Source organism: Phaenicophaeus curvirostris, chromosome 1 (genome assembly GCF_032191515.1).
Source record: "Phaenicophaeus curvirostris isolate KB17595 chromosome 1, BPBGC_Pcur_1.0, whole genome shotgun sequence".
Lineage (NCBI taxonomy): Eukaryota > Metazoa > Chordata > Aves > Cuculiformes > Cuculidae > Phaenicophaeus > Phaenicophaeus curvirostris.
In genome coordinates, this window is record NC_091392.1 from 197,007,882 (window position 1) to 197,034,227 (window position 26,346).

Sequence of the window (26,346 nt, forward strand, 5' to 3'; positions counted from 1 at the left end):
GCACTCATTCTTTAAGGCTGATACTGGCTTGGAGCACGCCCTGTCTGTGACTTTCGCAGTTATCTCCCTGCAGGCATCATTCTTAGTCTTAATCTGACAGACTGTTTGCTTCAAACAAAGCACGAGGGCCACAGCAGCGTCAATGTAAAATCTTTGTGGGTCAGTAGCCCAGACTAAAGGAAGGAGTCTTTAGGGATTTCCCTCGAGGGTGCTGTTTGATGAGAAGCTCAACATGAGACAGCAATGTGCGCTCGCAGCCCAGAAGGCCAACTGTGTCCTGCGCTGCATCGAAAGTGTTGCCAGTAGGTAGGTGATTCCAACCCTCTGCCCTGCTCTCATGAGACCCCACCCAGAGTATTGCGTCCTGTTCTGGAATCCTCAACATAAGAAGGATGTGGAACAGTTGGAATGGGTTCAGAGGAGGCTACGAACACGTTCAGAGGGCTGGAGCACCTCTGCTATGAGGACAGCCTGAGGGAGGTGGGGTTGTTCAGCCTGGAGAAGAGAAGGCTCCAGGGAGAACTTACAGCGACCTTCCAGTACCCGAAGGGGTTGTACAAGAAAGCTGCGGGAGGGCTTTTTACGAGGGCATGGAGCGACAGGGCGAGGGGGAACGGCTTTAAATTGGAGGGGGGGAAGACTTAGATTAGACATTAGGAAGAAATTCTTCACCATGAGGGTGGTGAGGCGCTGGCACAGGTTGCCCAGGGAAGCTGTGGCTGCCCCATCCCTGGAGGTGTTCAAGGCCAGGTCGGACGGGGCTTTGAGCAGCCTGGGCTGGTGGGAGGTGTCCCTGCCCATGGCAGAAGGGGCTGGAACTGGCTTTAAGGTCCCTTCCAACCCAAACCATTCCATGGCTCTATGATTCCAGGCATGCGGCAGGAAAACCCGCCTGAGTCCCGCGCCCGCGGCAGAGGTCAGGGGTTTCCCTGCCCTCGTAGTGCGGGGGGGCGACGGGCCGAGCCTCGGGGGGAGCCAACCCCGCCGGTGGGGCCGGGGGCGGCGGGATCCGCGGGGGGTTCCCCGCCGCGCTCTCCAGCCCCGCGCGCGCCGCCGCCGCCGCCGCCTCCCGGGGATCCCCGCACGGCGCGGGGCGCGGTCTCGGCGGCGGCCCCGCCCCCGGGCTTCCCCCCGGCCCCGCCCCGGCCGCTCGGCGGGGGAGCGGGAGGTTAAAAGCCCCGGCGCCGTCCCGCGCGAGCCGAGAGCCGCGCGCGCCGCGATGCTGGAGAACGGCTCCCTGCGGAACTGCTGCGACCCGGGCGGGCGGGGCCGCCTCGGCCTGGCGGAGCGGGAGGCGGCGGCGGCCGCGCGGCCCGCCTGGGTGGTGACGGCGCTGTCCAGCGTGCTGATCTTCACCACCGTGGTGGACATCCTGGGCAACCTGCTCGTCATCGTCTCCGTCTTCAAGAACCGCAAGCTCAGGAACTCAGGTAAGCGGGATCGAGAACCGGCCGCCCCCACCACATCCCACCACAGGTGGGAACGAGCGCCCAGAGCCCCGCGGGCAGCCCTGGTCCTCGCTTCTGGCTGCCCTGGCGGGGACCGGAGAGCCCCCGTCCGCCCCTGCTCGCCCCCCTCGGCTCGGAACGCGGGGCGGTAAGTGGCTCTTAACGAGGCGCTGAGCGGTCTCTGTGGGGCTCCCGGTGTCGGGAATCGTTGCCGCCGACACAAAAAGCGTCCCCGGAGCGATCGGAGGAAAGAAGGAGGAACTTTAAAACTTGCTCTGAAGTCGAGGTGCGGCGCGTGTGCGGGGAAGCGGCTCAGTCCACGCTCCGGAGTCTTCATCGGAATTTGCGATAGTCTTTCACGAAATCGTCTTTCTTTTTTTATTTTTTTTTTCTTGTCTCTTCACCAAATATCCTTCAACCAAAAGGCAGCAAATAAAGCGGGGTGTTTTCCTGGAACCGTGTCTATAGTTTTTCTTAGCGTGTGCTAAAATGTGGATTTACTTGCTCAACGTTATAATTTGCTTTCTCTTCCCATCTCTGCTGGTTTAGTTACACGTGTCTCAAACTACGAAACTCTGTAGTTAGCACTCACTTCTTGCGTTTGCCTCCCAGCCAACTTCTTACCCGGTTCAGGTGTGTCCCACTGCATGGGGACACTCTTCCCCTACTTTGGTACCTGATGCACAGAGTTTGGCTGCTGCTCACACACCTGCGCTTGGCTGCTCTTGGGTATGGGTGCAGTGGAAAGATTCCGATCCCAGAATAGCAGCATACCTACAAAAATTCTCACAGCACCAGAGAGTTCCCAAAAAAAAATGCTCACTTCGTCAAGTCTTGAATGTGATCGTTTCATGATGCGCACGCAGGTCGGGGTAACTAAACTTTGCGGATAGCTGAGGGAGGTGAGGTGCACAACATCCCCGGCGCTCCCAGAGCCAGCGGGCTCCGTATCCTATCGGTCCAGCTTCTGCGAGCAGGCACTGAGTGCCCCTTGTTCTGAATTAAATGATGCTTAGGAACAGAAACAGTTTATAGAGAGCTGGGGCTTCCTAATCATGACACCTTCAGCTGCACGAGGGGGATGCCAGCGGGTCCCGTGTACGTGGGGCTGAGCCATCCCAAGCTTCAAGGCGTTTGGAAGCGTGGTTTGGGGGAGCAAGGGAAGAAACGGAGCGGTGCTTTGGTTTGGCTTCATCCCGCTGTTGGAGGCAGCCGGTGCCGAGGGCTGTAAAGCCTCGCCCGGTGCCGGGGGAGCTGCAGCCCCCGCTCCCCGAGCGCCCCCCGCTGCCCCGGGAGCCGCCGGAGCCCCGGGAAGGCGCGTTCCCGCAGGGAATCTCGGCCGGGAGCCGCGGGGGGGCGGGTGTCCCGGGAATGGGCTCTCCGGGAAGAGAGCAGCCGACCCCGGGGCACCGAATCCCGGCTTGGGCGGAGCAAGAGAAGGGGTTTCTGCTCAACCTGAGCTCGAACGCAGCAGAGGGGAGGGTTTGGACTGGAAGAGAGGGATGCCTGGAAGAATAAGTTCAGGATAAATAAGATACTGATGAAAGTGCTCCGTGGTGTCCCAAGACTGTTGAAATACGATGTGGTCTTCTCTAATTTAAATACCTCCTAATTGATCTCCTTCTAGGTTCATCCTTAATGTGATGTCACTGACCCTGTTCAAGGATCTCTTCATCTTTGATAAGTACCATGAAGAACAGCAGGGAGTTCCTTCTGCATAATCCTCATAAAGTTAAATACCTTTTAAATTGCCAGTTCTTAGTTTTTCAAAAGGGGAGATGACTCTTGGGAATGGAGCTGAAAGAGGGTAGTCTGGTGAATGTCCACAGAGGTCTTTTCAGAGAAAATTTCTCATGGAGGAAGCAGAGTGGAAGAGGACTGTGAACTGGTATGGGATGGGGAGGTGCTGGGGAGCTAAGGCAGAGCTTGGGAGCCCGTAGCCTCTGTCAAGGAAAGAAGATGAACAAGCAGGTGAACTTACAGGTTTTCCTTTCTGAGCAAACCAGAAGCAACATGTTCATGCTTGCAAGGGAAGCAGATGTGATAGAATGAAACGGTGAGGAAGAATGACAAGGAAAGGGTTAGACTTGTGGTGAGGGATGCTGGAGAGAGGCAAGGTGCAGCTAGTGTAACAGTTGTGACGAGAGACAGGATATCCTCATGACTGGATTAAAAAAACGAAGGGTTGTAGCACCATAAACACTCACTTCTCTTTGAAGAAGCTAATGAGAGATTTTCTTGGATAGAGATGAGAGTTTGGGACTTATGAGGAATAAATTAAGCAGCTCTGCCCACTTCTCTAGTACAAATAGTAATCTTCCCTTCAGAAAGCAAAATAGAGCTCACACGTACTTCCAGGATTTATTAACACTATTCTGTCCCAGGCTTAACAGAGAAATCTGATAATTGCAAACAATGTAATTATGTATCACTCTCCTTAAAATTAAAGCATGATCAAAAGCAAATCCATTTTAATGCTGTTATATAATATGAGGCAGAAGAATAGAGTGAAATAAAACAACCCATTAGCCTTTGCCCTGGTAAGTATTATGCGCAGCAGGAGAGAAATGGAGAATGGATAGGACTGGTGCTTTTAGAGATTGCTCATTCACTTCTTAAACAGTGGGAATTTTGCCAGCTTCATAACAGGAGGATTGTTTCATAGCATACAGAAGCCTCTTTCTCGTGTTTAAATTTGGTTTTGGAGGGGGAGGGGGAAATCTGTGAAGGCTTTTCCAAGTAATGCATAGCATAATTGGTATGAATCAACACACTTGTCTTCTAGGCTGAGCAACTTGTGATCTATAAAAGTGTTTTAATTTACAGAAATTAATGCTTTTATCATTTCTAATTTGGGAGGAAAGTAACTTCATCCAACACACTATAAAATTAAATAAAACTTTGTATAATGAAATAATAAAATAAATTATCCTGTCTTTCTCTTTGAAATGTCAGAAGTGTTCTGAATTTTCAAAAGCGACTATTGATTTTGGGTTTATTCAATTAAGCATGCCCAGCTGATAGCAGCTTTTAAAGTACTAAAGTTTACATGTGTTCAACAACCACTGCTGGTTGGTCAAGTATCCTGAAGGTGCATCGAATCAATCAAAGCCACTAGATGCTTTTAAGAATTTCAGGATATATTTGTATAGCCATAGCTGTAACCATAACATTGTGAGCTGGGGTAAGAACCTGGTAGGAAGCACTTCAGAAGATGGGAACTGGCAAAGCTTCTCCCACAGGAGAGAGATAAAGCAAACCACTTGTATTTCATTTGTCTTAAAGCCTGCATCAAATCAGCAAGAGGTGAGAATTAGGCACATATCAATATCACTTCAAAGAGCAGTGAGGACTTGGGACGCTTTTACTTTTGGTAGAAGGCCTAATATTAATCTTGGTGCACTACTAAAGAATACATTAGCAGAAAATGATATATTTAGTGCATTGTGTCAACCTTCTTCACTCCTCCACTATTTTCCTTTCCACATATAACAACTAACACAGCACAATGAGACCCTGATATTCATTTGAATGGCAAGGTGCTCTTGCAACACAAATTAAATCAAAATTCATGTTTCTTTTACCTGTAAGAATATGGGTGTATTTGCATCTTTAGTTCTGTCTAATGTGTGTGAGGCTGTAAAGATAGACAATATTTCTCAAATGTTCTTCTGTACAAAATAAAATATTCCTGCACATAGAATTGTAAATTTGGTACTCATCTGTCTACTAAATAAACATGTTGGGAAATACAATCAAGTCTTGTATTCTTTTTTTTCCTTGCTGTTTCCGTTTTGTATCCTTCAGTGCACCTCTCTGTAATATACCTGAGGGTATATTTTCTCCTCTGTTACATACGCTCTTCAGTCATTCTTTATCCCTTTGACCACACCAGTTCTCTTTCTGTCTTTAATTTCTCCCCTATTACCATTCCTGGGAAGAGGACAGTTGTCTCCTGGGGTGGAGTTCATTTCTTAGAAGACTACAGTGGAGATACCAAGTTTCAAACTTATTCTTTTGTGCTCCCTTTATAATGATGGAGAAAAATTAGCATTCTGAGGGCATAGTTAATTAACCTTTTTTTGACACCTACCTTAGGATGACATGATTCAAACCACAGAAGTATGTATTTCTCTCCGCTAAAAGAAGAGATTCAAGAATGACTATCTCAATGCATTCACCTACATTTAGGTGAGATGAAATCAACATATGATGTTAGAAGTAATCATGTAATTCTTCTGGTAACTTGTCAAGTTCCATTTTTAAATTTGCACATTTTTCTCCTCCTCACCGTCTGTCTTCCAAGAGATCATATTGATCGAGATAAGACTGACATTAACAAAAATATCATTATCCATACAACTGAAATATCCAATATGTTTTCTGGGTCATTAAGCTGCTTTGAAAATATTGTCTCTTTATATCAGCAGTGATACTGATGAGAAAATATTTTGATGAGCAGTGCGTGACATCCTACTCTTATGGTTTCAGCTTTTGAACTCTGAATCCATGTACTCATTAGCCCTGCGACTGCATGTGCTTGGCCTTCACATTCTCTCACATTCAGGATCTGTAGCTTTGGAGCTCCCTAATACTAACAAATTCATGGTAACGTGACTTCAACATTCAGAAAAGTTTGTTGAACTCAACACTTAAAATAAAGCTCTTCTATATCTTTGTAATAATACTGTGGTTCAAACATTATTTTAACTTTCTGCCTCTTGGTTTCTTACTTATAGTGGGTATTTTTATTTGTAGATCTATAATTGTCATTTAACTTGCACGGATCATTTCTCTACATAGTGAGAACTCTTGTGCTGTATTAATAGAGAATAAACACATACTTACCTCTCAGCCATCCATGGTAAAAAAAAAAAGAAAAAATTCTTTTAGTTTCCTCTATAAACAAGGCTTTTAATTTCCCTGATTGGCCTTTTAGTTCACGTATCCCAGCTTAATTAATCTGTCCTGAACAAGAGAAAACAGAACTGTTCACAGTAACGCAGGTGAGGTACCACCAATACTTTAAAGAAAATAATAACATTCTATTCTGTCTTGTCCTTCTCTGGATGGACAAAATGAACCTGATATACCTTGGAGCCACATTTTTCTGTTATGAAATAGCATTGTATAGATGACTCTTCTTGGTCCAGTCACTTCTTAATGTTGCTCTTCTTTCTCTTTTGTCCTTTCAGTCCACAGAATCACAGAATGACCTGAGTTGGAAGGGATCCAGAAGGATCATTGAGTCCAATTTCTATTCCTGCATAGGACAACCTCAAAATTTACACACAATTATTACTCTTTCAGTACCTGACCTCATACTCTATTGTCTTTCTGCTCTTTTAGTCCTCAAGGAAAAAAAAGATCTTGAATTTTCCCTGTATCAATGTGGGCTTTCAACTTTTTATTATCAGAAAATTACATTAGTTCTTCTTGCGTTTTCTGACATAATACTTGTGAATCAGATAAAATTAGTTCAATATAGTCCAACAATTTTCTTTCATCACCATTCAGGCAGTGGTAACAACAGGCTGTGTGTGGTACCCTAGCATATGTGCTTCCAAGGTGAGATGAGTTTCAAGCAACCCTCCAGATACCAGAAGTCCAGCTTTTGTTAAATAAAGATGATCACGTTAGTTGGTACAGCCACTTTGTATAAGCTCTTATTGAATTTTATTCTATTTGTCTTTACCTGCATCATTAGTTTTCCTTTCCTTCCCAATTTGTTTCTGCAGCCTTGTCTACAATTGAGGTGATACTAAGAAGCCTAAAGATTTCTGAATTCATTCTTCCTTTGCAGCTAATCCACCACCTTAAATACAACTGCCATGTTAGCACATACTCTATGGTAGACAAAATAATCTTCCAGAGATGGTAACACCCTTTTAGTTTTTTCATTATTCTCTGACTAATTGTTTTTCTGGCTTCTTGTTAGCACCATTCGTGCAAAAAGAGACAGCAGTTGTATCAGCACTATAGCAAAAGAGGAGGAAACGGGTAGTAAATTCTGACAGCACCACAGATGCAGGTGAGTCATGGCAAAACTGCTCTTTGGGATGCATGTGGAAGTCATGCTCTGTGCCACAGCCTGAAAGGGCCATAGAACACATTTGGCTCCCTTTTATGGGTGCCACGTGTAGGGCTCTGTCCTTCCAGAGCCATGATGCTATCTCTGAGATAACAGATGTAAAAAAATTCCTTGCATCAAGTATATTCAATCTCTCTGACATTTTAGCTTTATTGTAGATATCTTAATTCCTCACCTGTCAGCCTGCCTTGTTCCTAAGCCCATCATTATTCTCCTTATCAAAAACTGTAGCAAAATCTTTCTTCATACCAGCAGTCATTTTAAGTTGATTTTCAGATTTCCCTTGCCCCAGTGACATCTCTTTCCTTTTACTAATGTGGTGAAAGGGCATTTTATTAATTTTAGAGGCCTCGGCAAAGCCACTTATGTTTAGGGGTTTTGTCGTCTCCCATTTTATCCATTTTTTTGCTTTCTCTCTACCAGTTTTGTTTAGTGGACATATCCTTTCCTTTCTGCCCTCATTTCTTGCCTCTGGTATCCTTGCTGAGATTCTTCCTCCAACTAGATCTGGAACTTCTTACATTTTTTCCCTCTTTTGGATGCAAATTCCAGAGGATGTTTTTGTATTTTTAATATGGAGAAATGCCAAACTTCCTCCACATCCAAGTCTCTAAGCTCTTCAACACAGTTGACTTCACTTTCCTAATTAGCTTCTTTTATTTATCAAAATGTGCAACCTCCTTTCTAAGCTATGTCTGTTTCGTGTATTCTTCCATTTAATTTAAACAAAATAATCTCATCTGCTTCCAATACAACCTTGTTTTCTATGACAAGCTCTTCAAGGATGCCTTTGTTTTTATCAAAACAAAGGCCAGAGTATGTTGGCAAATAGACTCTATATTGAAGAAATCTACTGGATGTATGTCCAGAATCCAACAGTGATTAGCATATTTCTTATCTCCTTTATGTATGAGGAGCTGCAGCGTCCCATCATTAAATTGTTTGATTAATATTTCCCTAGTAAACCAGAGGTGATCTCATCCTACTGCAGTTTTCTGCATATTTCACTGCACATTGTCTTTGCAACTATTCCCCAATATACTTTTGGCTTTTACCAGAACATCATCATCTATCTCTCCCCCACCTTCCGTTTTTTATGAAGACTGCACTCCTTTCAGTTAATATTTTTCTTCTCTGATCATTGGTGCAATTCCATTCTAACAGAATTATTTCCATAAAGTTTGATTTTAATTTCTCACTGGTTTTGGATCTCCTATTTTGTGTCATGAGTTCCTGGCATTCTTTTACTGGCTCTACTGCTTTTTTTATTACCACTTCAGTCAGACTGCTCAGTTTTTGAGCTCCTATTTTCTACAGTTGCTGCCACCACCTTCCTGAAGCCAAAATTGCCCCTGCCCTGGGTGTTAAATGAAGAAACTATATGATTCCTTCTCAGGCTCAGTTCCCATCTCTCAATTTCAAATTCTTTTTATTCATTCTGCCAGCTTGGATTGCAAGCTGCTGTCCCATATGCTTAGGTGAAGTCGGTCCGTGAAGACATGAAATCTCTTCTCAGAGAATACCTCCAAATGATCAACACACCAAGTTTTTCTATGACATTTCTAGAATTATTCACTTATGTGCCCATGACTCATCTCATACTTCTAGTTACACTCCTATTCTCTTCTTGAAGAGGAAATAGAATAAGGTCATCATCAATTCCATGCTCTGTTTTGCGAGATTTGGTTCAAATAGTAACCAGCAGATAAAGTAAATGTTCATAGTTATAGAATGTAAACTTTATTAACCTATTAATAATTCTAAGAGTAGAAGAGCAAAGTGAAAAGACAGTGTTGTTATTTGTGAATTAGGAAAATTAACAAAGGAAATATCCTGCAGTGAAAGGAAGCAAATCTTTTAATTAAATTTGGAAAAAATGAAAATCAGAGATCCAAGAAAGTTGTAGATAAGAAGAAATCTAAGAAATATAGAATTTTAAAACGTTTTGGAAGTAGAAAGTTTGAAAGGAAATTATCAACCTAAAGGGACTGAAGGAAACATCTGGGAGTACAGAAACATCATAAAGGAGGAAAATAACTTTTTCATCAATCTGCATTACCGGGAATCTTGAGGAGGTGGTTTCTTTCGAAGCAGTAGGAGACTTTAAAGGAAACTATGTAAAATAATGGATAACTTTTGAGAAGATAGACTTTTTTTGAGAAGATAGACTAGAATAATATAATTTTTTCATCATCTAGAGAATCTTGCCTCTGTTATCCTTGCTGACAGGAGACTAAGGATATTTTCAGTGTAATCTAGAGATGGAGGGTATTAAAATGGAAGTCACTTTCTCAAATGCTAAATGAACTGTTGAAGTTGGGAAATTGGTAAATTTAAAGAACTACTGGCTCTTCAGTGAATACTTTGAGAGTTCAGAGACATAATGGCTAATGCTACCAAAAACTGGAGAAAGTATGGAATGTGTTAGTGGCAGGTATAAGCCAAAATATAGCAACTAAGGATTAGGATGAATTTGTAATGTGATGCAGGTTATTTTACTCTGCTATAGGGTACTTTGTATCCTCCTTTGAAGCATCTGGCAATACCATATTTGATGCTAGCTCAAAATTATAGTTTTCTTTTATCCTGTAGAGGAAGTGATTGATATACTGCTAAGTGAATGGGAAGTATATCATCAAGATCTGCTCCAAGACACTTACATTTTAGAATATAATTCTAAGTTCTCTTCCACTTGGTAAACAGAGCTATTGATGTACTTCTCTTTAGAGGAAATAGAATGATGAACGTTTAGTCAAACTGGAAAAGTACATGGACTTTCTTGAACCTGTAACAAAAGAATCTAAGTGTATATTTGTGTTATGTATTTCATTTGACACAAGTTCACTCTTCCCATGTTCTGAACAGAAAGAAAACCAAATTATGATCTTAGTGTGATGCTTCGCCTGAAACACCATACCCAGGCTCTCCATAGATCCGAGTCTGACACAGTTACACAGACTTTTTTATTCAGCTCAGAGTATGAATAAGTTTACTTTTATCTCCCCAAAATAAGCAATGCAAACACGACCTCTGATACAGGAAATTAGAGGGACTTTTTAGCAGCTGCACCATGGCTATTCCGATGTTTCTTAGCAGCATTCCCTTTGCTGCCAGCTCTCTACTGGACTCCGGACTGGTGATTCTTTTGCAAGACTCACTGACTGTATGAGACATGACCTCTTTGCAGGGAAGCTCTATTATTGGATGGACCATCAAAAGCAATTCAAGGATTCGTCATAGTCTCTGACACAATCAGTTAAAGAGCTAAAAGACCAAGTCTATTCACAGACAGCCAGGATGGCTTGTTTTAGAAGACTATTTTTTTCAACTATTCATAACAGGTACATATTCACCAGGTGACTTGAACCATTCTATTGAGGATGTTAAAGGAGACTACATTCATCTCATTATATCAGTGATAACTTGCTCTTTGCCTCTAGAAGTAAATTCTACTCCTACTCCAATTCAGATCTATTCTGAGTACCATTGTCTTCAGCTAGGCTTGGGATATTTAGCTTCTTAGAAGTTGCCCTTTACGAGCACATATTGGTACCTGACATAGACAGTCAAGTACATTGCCTTGTTTCCAAGAATACGCGTCAAAACAGCTATGCTATCCTGAGCTAATAAAACAAGAACATTTTTTTCCTTTGCAGAAAGGAAGTTACATTAGAACATACTGCTTCATTTCAGGACAAGTAAAGACGTACAGGAGATGTAGACACTACATGCTAAATGGGAGCTATCCCATTCATCCTTTCTGTGAACTACAACTTACAGTTCTTAAGGCTCTCAGGAATCTATATTCAAGAGATTGAGCATTCCAGCCAACTCATTTGAAAACAGCTGTTACTCACTGGAATGCGCAGGGTGTAATCTTTGGATAGTTACAGAGGAAAAGTTTCATACAATACCTTGGCTGGAATTTCTGTCTTCACTCAGACAAACCTTCTGGTCTGCAAACTCATGACAGTATGCATCTTTGACACACCTTTCTACTTTCTTCCATGTTATCTTTTAAAAATAGAATGCCATCTTTTTTTAGCCTATCAGGTTAAAGTTAATTCTACAATTTTCTTAAAAGCGCTTCAGCGAACCATTTCTGATGTCATAAACTAGGCAGTAACTGCACTGTGCTGCTCTGAAGTGAAGCCACTTGTTGCTGAGAGCATTTTTAGCCTCCCTCACTGAGGCTGTTAACAGTTCTTGAATTCAGGCTGAAGGGCTGCATCCTTCATGTATCCAAGAGCTGCTAAGAATGATGGCTGTTACCCATTGTACTGAACGTAGAGATACACAGAGAGCTGCATGCCATTGCTTCTACAGAAGCATGAAATGAAATTACCAGATTTCTCAAAGTGTTCACAAGTCAAAGAACTTTTGGGCATCAAGCTGTTCCAAAACAATCCCCACTTTACATCTCTGTACAAAATTCTTTCATTCTATTTTCTACAGAGTTAGAATTCATAAAAAGCAGATGTGAATTGTTTTACACAAGGAATACTTGTGTACACTCTGAAGGAAAGAGATGACCTTCCCCAAAGCTTTCCTATAGGAACCGGCTAACTACAGTACTAAAGTGTAGCTAACTACCAGATAAAACTGGTAGCTTCACCGGTAGCTACACTAATCCAGGTAACTAACCAGGTAACTAACTGGTAACTACACTAAACCAACCAACTCCACTATTCAAAGGTCCACCAAAGCTGATCATGCATTCTCTTCTGAGTAAAATGCTGTGGTCGTTCATGTGCTTCATTCATGAAATGTAAATAAAAATCATCTGTGAAAGACTGAGAAGTATGTACCTCGGAAACCCTAAGAAATGCAGCTATACGTAATTTCTTTTGCCCCCAAATACTGCCAGTCCCACCGAGACCAAAAGAGCTTATTTGAAGAGTTGAAATGCCTTTCACAACATTTCCAGAAATTTCATGTATAATTTATTTTCAAGACAGGATTAAAATCCTGTGGGTAGCCTCATCTTATATGTGACACATTTCCAATTAGTGTCTTTCTTGCCTGTTGCTTTTTATATTAATTATATCATAAACTACATGAAGTTTGACTTAATTAATGGTTGGAAGACAAGCAGTCAGTAAAATTGCAGGATGCTATAAGAAGGTACCACTTCTGATTCATTATTAAGGTAATGAATAGTTGATGGAGTAACTAATCCTGGAAACCATTTCAAAAAATGTGAGAGACAAGCAAGTGGTAGTAATCAGGATAGATTTACAAATGGAAAATCATTCTTAAGCAATGTGATAGCCTTCTATAATGAAATTATTAGATTGGTGGTTGTGGGGAGAGCATTGAATGTTGTTTACCATGACTTTAGTAAAGCTTTTGACATCATTTCCCATAATATCCTCATCGACTAGCTGAAAGAGTAGACATTGGAAAAGTGGACAGTGATGTAGATTGAAAACTATCTGAATGATTGAGTCAAGGAGGTGGGTTGTGATCAGTGGCACAAAGTCTAGTAGAAGGGCAAAACTGAGACCAATTGTGTTTAAAGTCTTCATTAGTGACCTGGATGACGTGGCAGAGTGTACCCTCATCAAGTTCACAGATGATACAAAACTGAGAGGAGTGGCTAATCTGCCAGAAGATCATGCTGGCCTTCAGAAGGACAGGGACAGGCTGGTTTGACAGGAACCTTATGAATTTCAGCAAAGGGAAGAGATAAGTCTGGTACCTGGGTAGGAACAAGCCTATGTTTGCTGTAGGATACCCAGCTGGAAACCAGCTTGCAGAAAAGGACCTGGGGGTTCTGGTAGACAACGTGATCATAAGCTAGCAGTGCACTGTTGCAGCAAAGAAGGCACATGGAATCCTGGGCTTCATCAGAGTGTTGCCAGCAAACTGAGGAAGATGATCCTTTCCCTCAGCAACAATAAGGCTACACCTGGAGTTCTGTGTCCAGTTCTGGGCTGTCCTGTGCAAGAAAGACGTAGACTTACTGGATTAAAGTCCATGACAGGGACACTAAAGTTATTAGGAGCTTGGAGCATCTCCGGTATGAGGAGAGGTTGAAAGGGTTCAGCCTGGAGAAGAGAAAGTTCAGGGGCTTCTTATCCATGTGTATTAATACCTGGTGGAGGGAAGTGAAGAAGAGGAAGCCAGACACTTCCAAGTAGTGCCCACTGAGAAGACGAGAGGTAATGGGTAGAAATTAAATCCCGTAATTCCATCTGAACACAAGAAAATTTTTTTCACTGTACAGGTTATTAAACACTAGAACGAGTTGCCCAGATCAGTAGTAGAATCTCCACCTGTGGAGATACCGAAAACCCAACTGGACACAGTCCTGGGCAAGCTGCTCTCACTGACCCTACTTGTGTAGGAAGGGTTGAACTAGGTGATCTCAAGAGGTGCCTTCTGGCCTGAAAGATTCTGGGATATGGTGATTCTGCAAGGCTCTAGCGTGACGCCATAACTTGCTGTAAAATACTTGCATTTTAACCTAAATACTGGTGGAAAGATTTTCATTTGACATAATTGGCAGGACTCTATTAATAGCACTGGCTTACCAATGCTTAGAGGAGGTTTAACTCATCCTGATTTTTGAGATCCCTGGTTTGTGAAAATCTTGTGGGGATTTTCAGTGTAAGTATGTTTAAAGGTGGTATATTTCTTGTGCCTATAATGTGGTCATTTATTGCTTACTGTCACTGCATTTTCATTCCTTTGGAAAAGACCAAACAAGGAAAAAAAAGTGAAATTGCAGTCGTATTAGTACCTTTGTATGTACATCATCTATTAAGCATGGAATAGTGTTTGTGGTGGCAGAACTCTTTATTTGAGGTATACAGTGGCATGCAAAGCAGCTGAGAGTTTAACTCTCACAAGTCTTCTGCATCGGTTGGTCCAACACTTAACTGAAACATAAAAATAAATTTGCAAAGGGGAAAACAAAGCAGCATACCTTCTCGCACTTTTAACTACATCAGCACAGTCACCTGACAGAAAATGCTGTATTTAAAGAACTTTCTGTTAAATAGAAAGCCCTAATACTGGGATAATGCAACAATTCTTTGATTATTAGGGAAATCGTATCCTTATTTGCCTTTGTCTTGTTACACTAGAGGTCATGATGGAAACAAAACTTAAAATTCAAAGTCCCCTACTTAAAATCAGGTAGTAAACTGGCATATTCCAAGTATTTTACTGGCATAAAATATAGTGACAGAAAACTACAGTTGTGCTGTGGAAATACAGAGCAGTTCTACTCAAGGACACACAGCCTACCCATGAGACCTCTAATATGACTGCAAAAATAGTTGTTGTTCAATTCACAGGTGGGGTTAAAGCCCATGGACAACACATTGTTTTCTGAATCAGTTTTCATGTTAAACAAGATTTTCCTTTCTTTTATTTTTTTTTTTGTGCTTTCTTTTGCAGTCATTAGAAATAAGATGTGTAAAATTTTTAATCAGATGTTGAAGCAAGCCTTGTAAAAAGATGGTTTAGCTGTAATGATTTGCCTAGAAAAAACTACCAACTAGTAAGGATGGTAAAATAATTTATTTTAACCTATGATGATGATTCTAGGTATGAAACATTAACTAAGCAACCCAGAGTCTAATTTCAGCACTGGATATTTGTTGCATTAAAGCTTACCAAAAATAACTAATTTGAGATGCTGTTATTATGCATTTCCTTAGGTAATCTCAAAACAATATAATTCTCTTCAATCACTCTTGTGAAACACCTAGTAGGCTAGGACCTCAAAGATTGTAAAACTTGTTAAACGGTCAGCATCCTGGCTAGATAGGAAGCTGGAATATCTGGTCTGCTCACAGAAAGCAAACAAAATATTGAAGCACATGTCCCTGAATCTCAACATTCCCATGTAATATATGCAAAATCTATTTCCATTTGAGCCTGATTTAATAAAAATTACATTGATTTTTTGCAGTTTGTAGGTGTATTTACCTAGGAAAACTGCCCATAAGTGTGACTTGGTATTTTATGCTGACAGAAGTCACCTACTGCTGTTTCTAGACCACAGATCACCAAGTAGAACAAGTAAAGCACTTATCTGATCCAAAATCAACAACATATTTCCTCTATTTCCTAGAAAAAATGTAAATATCCTGTATAAATACACATTCCCAGTTCACCCAGGTAGGCTCTTGAGTCTCCACAGCTGGAGATAGTCAAAACCTGACTATATGGCCCTGAACAGCCTGCTGTAGTTGACTCCTCTTCGAACAGAAGTGTTGGATCAGATGATCAGAGATCCCTTCCAACATAAATGATTGTGTGATTCTGTGCCTATCACCCTTCATTTAACTATCTAACCAATATCATGACTCCCAGTCCTAGGATGAACAGGTTTTTTTCTCATCATTTTGTAAGGCTTTTACTGGCTCTCAGAAAAGACTTTAATTCAGGAAATGATCATTACACACTTTGTCTGTATTGAGTTGAAACACAAACCTGACAATTCTTTAGAAGAAAATAAACAATCACTTTTTGTAAAAGCATGTTATTCACTTATCTGTTTACATGCTACTTATAAACATATGAATATCATAATAAGATGAATCATGTCAGTGTACTTTGGTTTAAGACCTCGTTTACAAAAGAAGCAGACGGAAGAGGCTCACAGCAACTTCTGAAGACATTCATCTCCCTATGCATGTACAGTGATGAGGCCTTCCAAAAGCTCAGAACAAAAAGGGTAAGACTTTCTCTCACTGAAAATTTATAAAGGTCATTTTCATCAAGTATCATCTATTTTCTTCCTTGACTAAATAAGAAATGGCTAATAGGGAAAAGAAGATTATAATGAAAGGACTCTCCAAGAGAATCTTGGAGGCATTGGCAACCTGTCACCCGAAGTGTTTCCCATATTGGACATTCCATGTAATATATTCACAGTAGCGTATCAGATTCCACTTTATAGAATCACAAGACCATCTTAGGTTCCCCCCCTGTGTCTGGGAGCTGAACCTAGGAACCCCTAAAAGTATATAGCAACAACAGTCTTAGATTAGATTTGTTTTTGCAGCTGTAACCAGTTTGCATGTACATGCTTTGCATGTACTTGTTTCTGGTTGTGTAGCTGTCAGATACTGCAGGTCCTTCATCTGCTCTTCACACAGAGCAGTTGAGTAAATCACCGTGGAAATTGCCACTTGCATATCTTCATTTCCATAAGGAGAGATCCCAACATTTTTACTGGTCAAAATCCTCTGTTCTGTTTAAGTGGGTCTACAAAGCAAAGCTTGAGGAAGCACCTTATCATAACTAACCAAATCTCCTTGCTAACAGGTGCTGAGTGTGTCTCATAGCCTGCAACAGTCCCAATTTTTTTCATCTGGTATATCTGCTGGATGTTTTTAATAGTCCTGTAATATCTTGAGCTTTATATTTCAAAATAAGATTATTTTATGTTCTGGGGTTTGTTGCTTCTTTGTTTTTCTTTGTTTTTCTTTTTTTTTTTTTTTAATTCAGGTAATCTGCTACTGAATACTTAAAAAAAAATAAAAAACAAAACAACAAATGAACCAGCTTAGCAAAATAAAACATGGGTTTTATTTTCATTCTTCAGTTTTCTGTCCTCCTTTCTAAAAGAAGGTGGAAGCTAAGTTATTCTAAGGACCTGAACATCGATTTGTTGCCATAAGAGAGGAAAAAGAAACCCATGTAATTTCCTTTGACACAAATTCAAACTAAAGACAGTAGCAATGATGAAGGTGATAGAAGGTAATAGTGACAGTAACAGAAGATAAACTAGCCTTTCACACAAAATAAATTAATATCAGCCAGGACACAATAAAGTTTTGTCCAGAGTTGTTAGCAGTGAAAGGGCCTTACTTCATTTTCTTCCACATCCCGGTGTTTTGTAGTTGATCTGAACCAAGTTTAAGGTTTTGGCTTTTATGAACAAAATAACATCCTACAAAATGCTACATATTTCATTTTTTTCCTCTATGAAATGCAGGATACTGTTGAGGGACAGAAAAAAATGTTATTTACAATAATATGTTGCTAGCTATTTATAGGATTTGGCTAGATCGCACCTATTGGGTTTTACATCTTTTTATATCAGCCCCTTTGTTGGCAGCAAATGAGTTTTCATACTTGAAGTTGTTCATGTAGGGTTCCTATTCTTTGTTGGCTGAAGCAATCAACAGCTGTGGTTACTTGAAGTGAAGAAAATTAAGCTGATATATACCGACAGGTACAGTAAATACAGCTTCTTTAATGAATTAATGAAAAAACGGCCTGTTTTTATTGTTATTCACTGATTGTGCTCAGCAACTGGAGATTTTGAAGCTCAGCCATCAGTGATGCCCATGGCAGTAAGCACTCAGAGTAAATGTCTTGGCTTCATTCCCTGCATGAAAAGCAAGAGTACCCTAGATAGAGATGTTCTCTGAGCAGCTACAGGGGCTTTTCACCTTTCTAGACTAGATGGCTTCAGTGCGAGAGCAGTGATACAAAGGACCTTCACCCCGAACCTGCTGCAAAATGCAGCTCAGTTGCAACAAGGTTATTGTTATTGTCTATTCACAAATGTTGTCAACAAAACCAGATTGGTTACATAGAGTAGTGGCTGGAACGGATGTGAATCAGAATGTTGCATCGCACTACTCAGATCAGCACAACAGGAGAGCCGAAGAAGGAGCTGTGCTTCTGAATGGTGTCACTGAAACCTACTCTCCTTATCATAAAAGCAGCTGTATTGGTACAGACCAAGGGCATAGCTAGCCTCATACCCCATCTTTAACTATATGTAAACAGGCACTCAGGGAAAAAAGAACAGGGCAACCCTATATGATACTTCTGTAATCTCTGAACTTATGATTCCTGCCAGCTCAGAGGATTTCCTGAACCTAGTCTGTTATGTTTGTTTGGTAACCTTCAAATGATGTCTCTCTCAAGTACTTTTCCAGCCTTCCCTTGAATGTAGGTAAAATTTTGCATCTGCAAGATCTGTTCAGGAGTTCTATAGGTTTACTTCATACCACAGAAAACATCCTCTTTTGTTTGCTTTGGTTTTGCCTAACTTCACTAGATAGCTCCAGCTCTTCTATAGGTTCCATGTCTCAGTGCCATTATACCACTGCGGTGTCATTTTGGAGCAGTGAGCTGGACAGGCACTGTCATTTTTTTCCACAGTGTGCCTAACAGTGTGCCTAACATTATCTAACAGAGAAGAGCAAGGCTCATGAACTAGAGTGTTCTTCCTAATCTGTGTCTTGGGAGAGTCCCTGCACCAATCTATCTCAGTTTCCCAAGCTGTCAAATCATGAGAAGAATTTTCTTTTTTTCTTTTTCTTTGAAACATGCTGATGAATAGCACTCTACAATATAAGCGATAATTTGGGTATTCTGGTTCTAGGTTGAAATTTTTGAACAAAACCTAGAAAGAGACAAGCAGGCTAACTCCAGAACTGCAGGGCTGGTGAGTAGGGCACTCTCTTGGGACTATGGAGACTTAAAGCTCAAGTCTTTTTTTTCAGAAAAGGTATCTTCTACCATGGAAGTGTTCTAACCACTAGGTAATAGGGAATTCTCTAGAAGTTCCTGTCTTACCTCATCCATGTCCCCTTTTCTCTCTGAAACCATCCAGTACCAGGAAAGTTCCTGCTATCTTAGAAAGTATTAGAAGCCTAGAAAAGTATTTACTGCCCTGTAAACTTACTGTCCAATTATCGATCAGATTTTTGCTCAGGAAGAACCACCCACTTGCTTTTGCCTTCTACCACGCTAGACGGTACTATGTATTGTCTCTGTTGTGGCTGGTACTCTAGGTGTAGTAGAGGTCACACTGCCCCTACTCTTACCAGAGGAAGCCACGGGCAAGCAAAATTGTACACCTAGGAGTTGCAAATCTCAAAAATTTGCTAAGTTTTTAACAGCACAGCATTGGAAATATGTTTTCACACCTGCAGTCTGTTTTGAAACTCATGACAGCGAACTCTCAGCAAGTACCAGTGCTCCTGTAATTAATCACTGGGAGAAGTCTGAGCACACAGAAGAGCGGCTTTGCTCATTGTGTTATACGCATATCTAGCTGCCAAGTATGCCAAAATTATGATCACAAAACCATAGTAATCAATGATACATCTTAGATGCCTCTTTTCAGCAAGATTATGTCAACATCTAAGAGTTATGGCTTATAAGCCTAAAATTCAGCTCCTGCAAATGTAGCTTCCAGCACAACTCATAGTTGCAGATGATCTCTGATCTGGAAAACCACTCATACCTCCCTCATGTTTGCACTCTGGTTGCTTAGAAGAATCTGTGCTTAAATGATTTGGCTGAGCAAATTGGTCCTTAGAGTCATTCTACAAATAGGAGTGGAGACATAGACACATGAAGGCAATTTTATACCAATTTTCTTTTAGTTGAGTATGCTCTTGTTTTATCTGGCCTACACCTCGAGACTCACTGATTCAATAGAGTCTGGAGCCAGGAAATTATATTTATGCCTGGTTGTTGGAAGATGACATTGAACAATAAAGTTCAAGACAATACCTCATCAGAGCTGCATAGTTTGAATTTCTATTTAGTAATTACTGACAAGGGGAAATCTAAGAGGAACAGCTTTCTTGACTGAAGGACTGATTGATATCTTCATGACATTTGCTATGCCTCTTCAATCTCCATGTTAGTCTAGACTCAAACAAAAATCCACGAAGTGACTTGCTGTAATGAATCTTGTCTAACGTGCCTTGGGATTAACGTGTTGCTTTTTTCATTTGTCTGAGGGTAAAATCTGCTCCTTTAAAAGTTGTTGGAATTATGAAAGGCTTTGATTTCTCCTCTTTTATCTCCAGTGATGCAACATGAAACAACAGAACACAACATGACATAATTCATATCATATCACATTGTATCACAGTATAAAAAAAATGTAATTAAGATTACAACTATAAAAACAGCATTTAATTTCCACAAATTTCTGGTAGTTAGAAATAAATATTGTAAGGCACCAGCAACTCCCATACCAAGCCTAGTATCAGGATCAAGGTTACCTTTATTAGAAAGAGGAGATGTCACAGCTGAGAGAGGATTGTGTATGCAAGGAGTGTAGCACTGGCAGAGACTTGGAATTATAATCAAGACTGTAAAACCTTTTTTCCTTTTAATGATTTACAGGAAAAAACTAAAATTTTGAATTCCTCTTGCATGTTTTGTGAACATTTTAAAAACTAGAGAAAAAAAATGTTTTGTATGCTTAGTGTTTTATATAAAAGTGACTTGCAGAATGAATGAGAGCATGCATCCCTGAAGTGGTATCTTGTGCCTTTGACTATAATACTGTGTAGAAACTGAGCTCAGATTCTGTCTTTATACATCAACCATAACAAGAAAGCTATTGGAAATCTTCCAGAGCTCTCCTATTTAAGTTAATTTTGAGTACAGGGTCTATGGAGTCTGGCAAAGGAATAAAAAAGAGGGGCTGAAGAGTCAACTAGCACTAAAGAAATGCCTTGTCTGTCAGCTCAGCTTCTTCTTGAGGATGTGTATTATGGTGAGCTCAGCAGTGAAGTGATTGGCTTCAATTTATAGGGTGATTGAATTCTTACTTCATTAAAGTCAAGGCCTTGCTCCTTTTCCTTCAGTACAGGTAGTTGTCTTAGAAAAACTCTAGTTCTTATCATTTTAAGTAATTAAAAAAGGCTATATAATAATAAACATATCACTGATTATTAGAGGGTTTTTTAAGACTTAAGCCCAAACAAAGAGCTTTCCCACTTACATTCCAACTGAAGACATAATGAAGTAAGAAATTTGCAAGTGTGACTTGAGTTTTTCCTTACGGTTAGGATATGGAAATGGAAAAATAAAATAACTATCCTGAGTCACCACTCTTTGGTATTGCCAATACATTATAGTCATATTTATTCACTTTCTGCCATGCCTGTCCCTACCTATTCCTTATATTTATTGCTACGCAGCAACCCAAGTTTGACAGCAGAAGAGGAGAGAGCAGCAAAAAAATTGGAACATTCTACACAATAGGCTGTGTAGAAACAATTTTCTTTAAACTAGGCTTTTGAATGCTGAAGAAGACAAGAGTAACAGATGCAGGAGAAGACAAACATGACAAGTAGAAACATGACTACAGCCAGTGGGAAATAGACCCAAGAGGATGGTGTTTGTATGTAATATATAGCAACTTGTTAATCAAACGTGTAACAAGCAAAGCATCATGCAATGAAAAATAAAACACCGTGGAGTATAATTAATCATTTTAGCCAGTTTGAAACAAAAAAAATAAGCAAAGTCTTTAAAAAATCATTGATGATTACAATTGCTCCTGTTTTTTCTAGAGACAATAGGACCCAATTTTCTTTTCAGAAGGCAGATGTTTAGCCCTTAGAAGTCTTGATTTTACCAAAAGGTTTGTTCCTACATCAAGAGTGCAAGATGATATGAAAGTTTCCTTCCACGTGTTCACTGGGGTAAAAAGTGTGCAAGAATGCCTCATGACACTTCAGTCTAGTTCTGTTGCACCCAAAGTCAATGTCAGAACTTATTTTATTTTCTATGCACCCAACTATCAATGTTTGAAACAGTGCAGATGTGCATCCTTTTGAGTTCCTTTGGCTTTTAGTTGCTTCTGCTTCTAAGTAGAGTCTTTCCATTCCAGTGAGCAAATGTATTTCTTATAAATGAATATAATCTTCTGTCTTATGAAACTGAAATTTAGGAACAAAGTCCATTGGGTGTATTATGGAAATAATAATTCCAACTAGATGAGCATTTGGTGTTTTTTGTTTTGTTACAGACAGCAAAAAGTTATCTTTTGTATTATTGTATTAATTTAAATATAGTCACTCCAAATGCTATGTCTTAGGTGAAACAAGGAACGTGTACTTCCTCTAAGCCCTTAAAATATATATATACATAAGATCTTTGATTTCTCAGAATGTTGATTTTGGTTTTTTTTGCAAATTAGAAAAGTCTCTCCGTACTTCTGTAGCTTATTCATTGCAGTAATATGATACTAAACTTCATCCCAGAGTCAGCCAAATAGAAAAAAAAACCACATTAGACCGTACTTTGCAATGCACAATGTGAACACCTGACCCTGTAAACAGCCATAAAAAAGGCTTGAGGCCATTCTAGATGTTGTACCATTTTTCTTCTATATTGTAAAGTGGTATATTATGTTTTTGACAAGTTCATTGCTAACTGTCCTTTCTTATTGCAGCTGGAATTTTCAGGAAGTCTTAAACTACATCCAAGATTTTGAAATTCTCTTCCCAAATATATTTTTCAGTACATTTCCAAATATGTTTGAAAGATCTGAATGCCCATGTGATTTTTACTGAACAATTACATTTTAGATATAAGCTGATGATGGGAGGCTTTAAAGATTAGATTGATTTTAGCACACATTCTGGGCTGAACTCTATCTTTCTCTAAAAGACATTCTAAAACTGAAAAAAGAGTATTTTTTTCTTTTTTTCTCTTGAATCCTCTATCTCCTAATGTCAGATACAATGATGAAACAGATGAAGAGAAATTGTTGTTGCCATGATGTAAGTACATTCTGATAAAGAAGCCCTTGCTCCTTTGTAAGTCTTGTCTTTTATGTAACTTATCAAATGGCTAGAAAAAGGCTTCAAAGTCATCTCATCCTTCCCATGTTCAAGACAGGGTTCCACTGTATCTAGGCCAGTACTGACAACATTAATTTAACTTGTTTTTACAACCTCTAATGGCAGACTAAGTAAAGTGTTCCAGTGTTTCCTTCTTGCCATTAAAATGTTCTAATTTGAAACACTCTTGTGACTGGAGCTTGTTTGTGTTCACCACAGTCATGGATATGGTTTATATCATTCCTGCTTCATCTATTTGAAATTATTGTGTCCTCCTCAACCCTCTACCTATTTTGTTCAGTCTTTCCTCACAGAGTGTAAAACTAGTAACTATTTTCTTTGATCTAGATTAGCTCTAATTAGGGTTTACTTCTTTCTTGAAGTGCAAAGTCCCAGTCTGGAGTAATTCTCCTAATGCCTTAGCAATCCTCACTAAGAGAGAAAAAATACTTCATGTGATTTTGCATCTGAAAATTATATTTACCTTTTTCATAACAGCATGACACTACATTACTTAATTGTATTCAGTAGAGTCCATGTAAACCAGCAAGAAATGTCTCCTTGTGCAGGTCCAACAACATACTCTTAATAGACCTGCCTCAACCTAATGCAAGGGGTGACCATGGCTTGGGAGGGCACGAATATCAACAGTGCTATTTGTTTTTCTTCGTACTTCTAAGGTGTTATTGCCTTACATCCAGTAACATGTCAGTGAGCTGTAGCTATGAAAACACTTGTATGGTCTTTGAAGTATAAAGAAAGTGTAAGACAGACTGGTAAACTTATAACAAGCAACTGTCTAAAATAAGATGTACAGCACTTCTGAGATGAGCTGTGTTTCTAGCTACAGATGGATAATACTGCTTTCTCTTAGGTTCACTAGCTGTTGTGCAAATTCTAATGAGTATTGTCTTCCCGTTGAAGAAATGGAACTGCCCCTTCCTTAATTCAGGCTAAGCAAGCCGCAAATGCAGAGCAGGTGGAGTAAATGTTTTAATCCTACAAGGCTGTCGGTTTTATGGCTCCCAGCTAGTGAAATCCTTATCTAAAACATTATTTCTGTGCTTATAATTAAATGCAGAGCTGCTTTCCTAAATGATGACTAGAAAGATCAGAATTTGTAGGATTGAGCATATAATTGCGCATACCAAAAAATAATTACATTTACATACATGATTTCAAAAGATACTTGGGTCTTCTGCTCATCTGTTCACACTGTGAAGGACTTTAAGTAAAAAAGTGAGTATACAAAGCAGAAACATGTTTTATGCTACCTAAGTGACAAGAATTTAAAGCTAGCACCTCTCGTTCCAGTCTCCTGAGAATAGTTTCACATTTTTCTTAAAAAGCAAGGGAAGCACTACTTATCATAGTAAAAATTTTAATTTTTTCAGGAATACAATTTACTATCTCACTATTTCATTTAAGTATCCTTAGGTATGATGAACAGAAATTTCAAACTAATGAAAAGGACACTATTTAAAGAGATACCTTCAAACAATATATCTTTAAACTATATCACTAAAGTGTCCCTGAATATCATCATCAGAAAATAATCTAATGGCTCCTCCCATAATTTTGAATACTTTCTCTTCCATTCATCCATTTTTTCTTTATATACATAAATCTGGTTTTCTAACGAAAGTGACGAAGTTAATTCACTCATTTTTAGTCAAGTCAGTGGGAAACTGCAGTATGGGTAACCCATTGGTGCAGAAATTGTCTGTACTACAGACTATCATGTGACAATTTAGACATAAACTAACATACCCTTCTACTCCCTACAGACCTAATGTTTCTATATCCTTCCTCTTGATGCCTGTTGAGTCTGTTTGTTGTAGTCCAATGAAAGGTTAGAATGGTATAATAATCTGCCTACCTGGCACAATTTAGACTTTTTTTCTTTTTCACCTTATCCAGTCTAGCTGTGGAGTTAGCTACACTTAAACAAATCAACACGTGATTATGTAATGGCTCACTGATTATTACTACTTTTTTTAAAGATTAAAATAGAAAAGAGGGTATAATCCAGTCACCAGCAGCTTTAAAATATCATGTTGCTGCAGGTATTTCCATAGCATTCAACTATATGTTCAACAAGTTTCAACTTAGAAGTTGAATTGTAAAATCAAGTTATTTCTCATGAAGACCTAACGGACCTACATTCCTCCTGCTTGCTGACATGATCAATAATTTAGCATTGCAGATATCCGAAATAAAATACGTTTTCTTCTTGTTCCCAACTGTGCTTGCTTATGTCTATGTATTTTTCTTTTTCTCCCTAGGTAATGCATTTGTGGTGAGCCTGGCTTTGGCTGATCTGGTGGTGGCCTTGTATCCATACCCACTGGTGCTTATAGCTATTTTCCACAATGGATGGACTTTGGGTGAAATGCACTGTAAAGTGAGTGGCTTTGTGATGGGACTGAGTGTAATAGGCTCTATTTTCAACATCACTGCAATTGCAATAAACCGATATTGCTATATATGTCATAGTTTTGCCTATGACAAAGTGTACAGCTGTTGGAACACAATGCTGTATGTCTCCTTAATCTGGATATTAACAGTAATTGCAACTGTGCCAAATTTTTTTGTTGGTTCTCTGAAGTATGATCCACGCATCTATTCGTGCACATTTGTTCAGACTGCAAGCTCCTACTATACGATAGCTGTTGTGGTAATTCACTTCATCGTCCCTATCACCATTGTGAGCTTCTGCTACCTTCGCATTTGGGTTTTAGTGCTTCAAGTTAGAAGACGAGTCAAGTCAGAAACAAAGCCAAGACTGAAGCAAAGTGACTTCAGAAACTTTCTCACCATGTTTGTGGTTTTTGTGATTTTTGCCTTTTGCTGGGCACCTCTAAACTTCATTGGACTGGCTGTAGCCATCGATCCTATGGAAATGGCACCAAAAGTTCCTGAATGGTTATTCATTATAAGCTACTTCATGGCCTATTTCAACAGCTGCCTTAATGCAATAATATATGGACTTCTTAACCAAAACTTTCGGAATGAATACAAACGAATTTTAATGTCACTGTGGATGCCAAGACTTTTCTTCCAGGACACATCCAAAGGAGGAACTGATGGCCAGAAGAGCAAGCCTTCTCCTGCTTTAAACAACAATGACCAAATGAAAACTGACACCTTGTAAATATGTAATACTCAATGCAAGAGTCTGTCACGGAGAACTCCAAGAATATAGTTGTAATATTCTGGTAATTTTTGC

At 39.9% G+C, this 26,346-nt stretch overlaps 1 protein-coding gene across 1 annotated transcript; it reads left to right on the top strand.

Moving 5' to 3' along the window:
• Window positions 1-1,219: 1,219 nt before the first annotated feature.
• MTNR1B (melatonin receptor 1B) lies at window positions 1,220-26,346 on the top strand. Its single transcript, XM_069850031.1, has 2 exons — window positions 1,220-1,430; window positions 25,403-26,346. The coding sequence occupies exons 1-2, from the start codon at window positions 1,220-1,222 to the stop codon at window positions 26,269-26,271; spliced, it is 1,080 nt and encodes a 359-aa protein (XP_069706132.1). The 3' UTR covers window positions 26,272-26,346.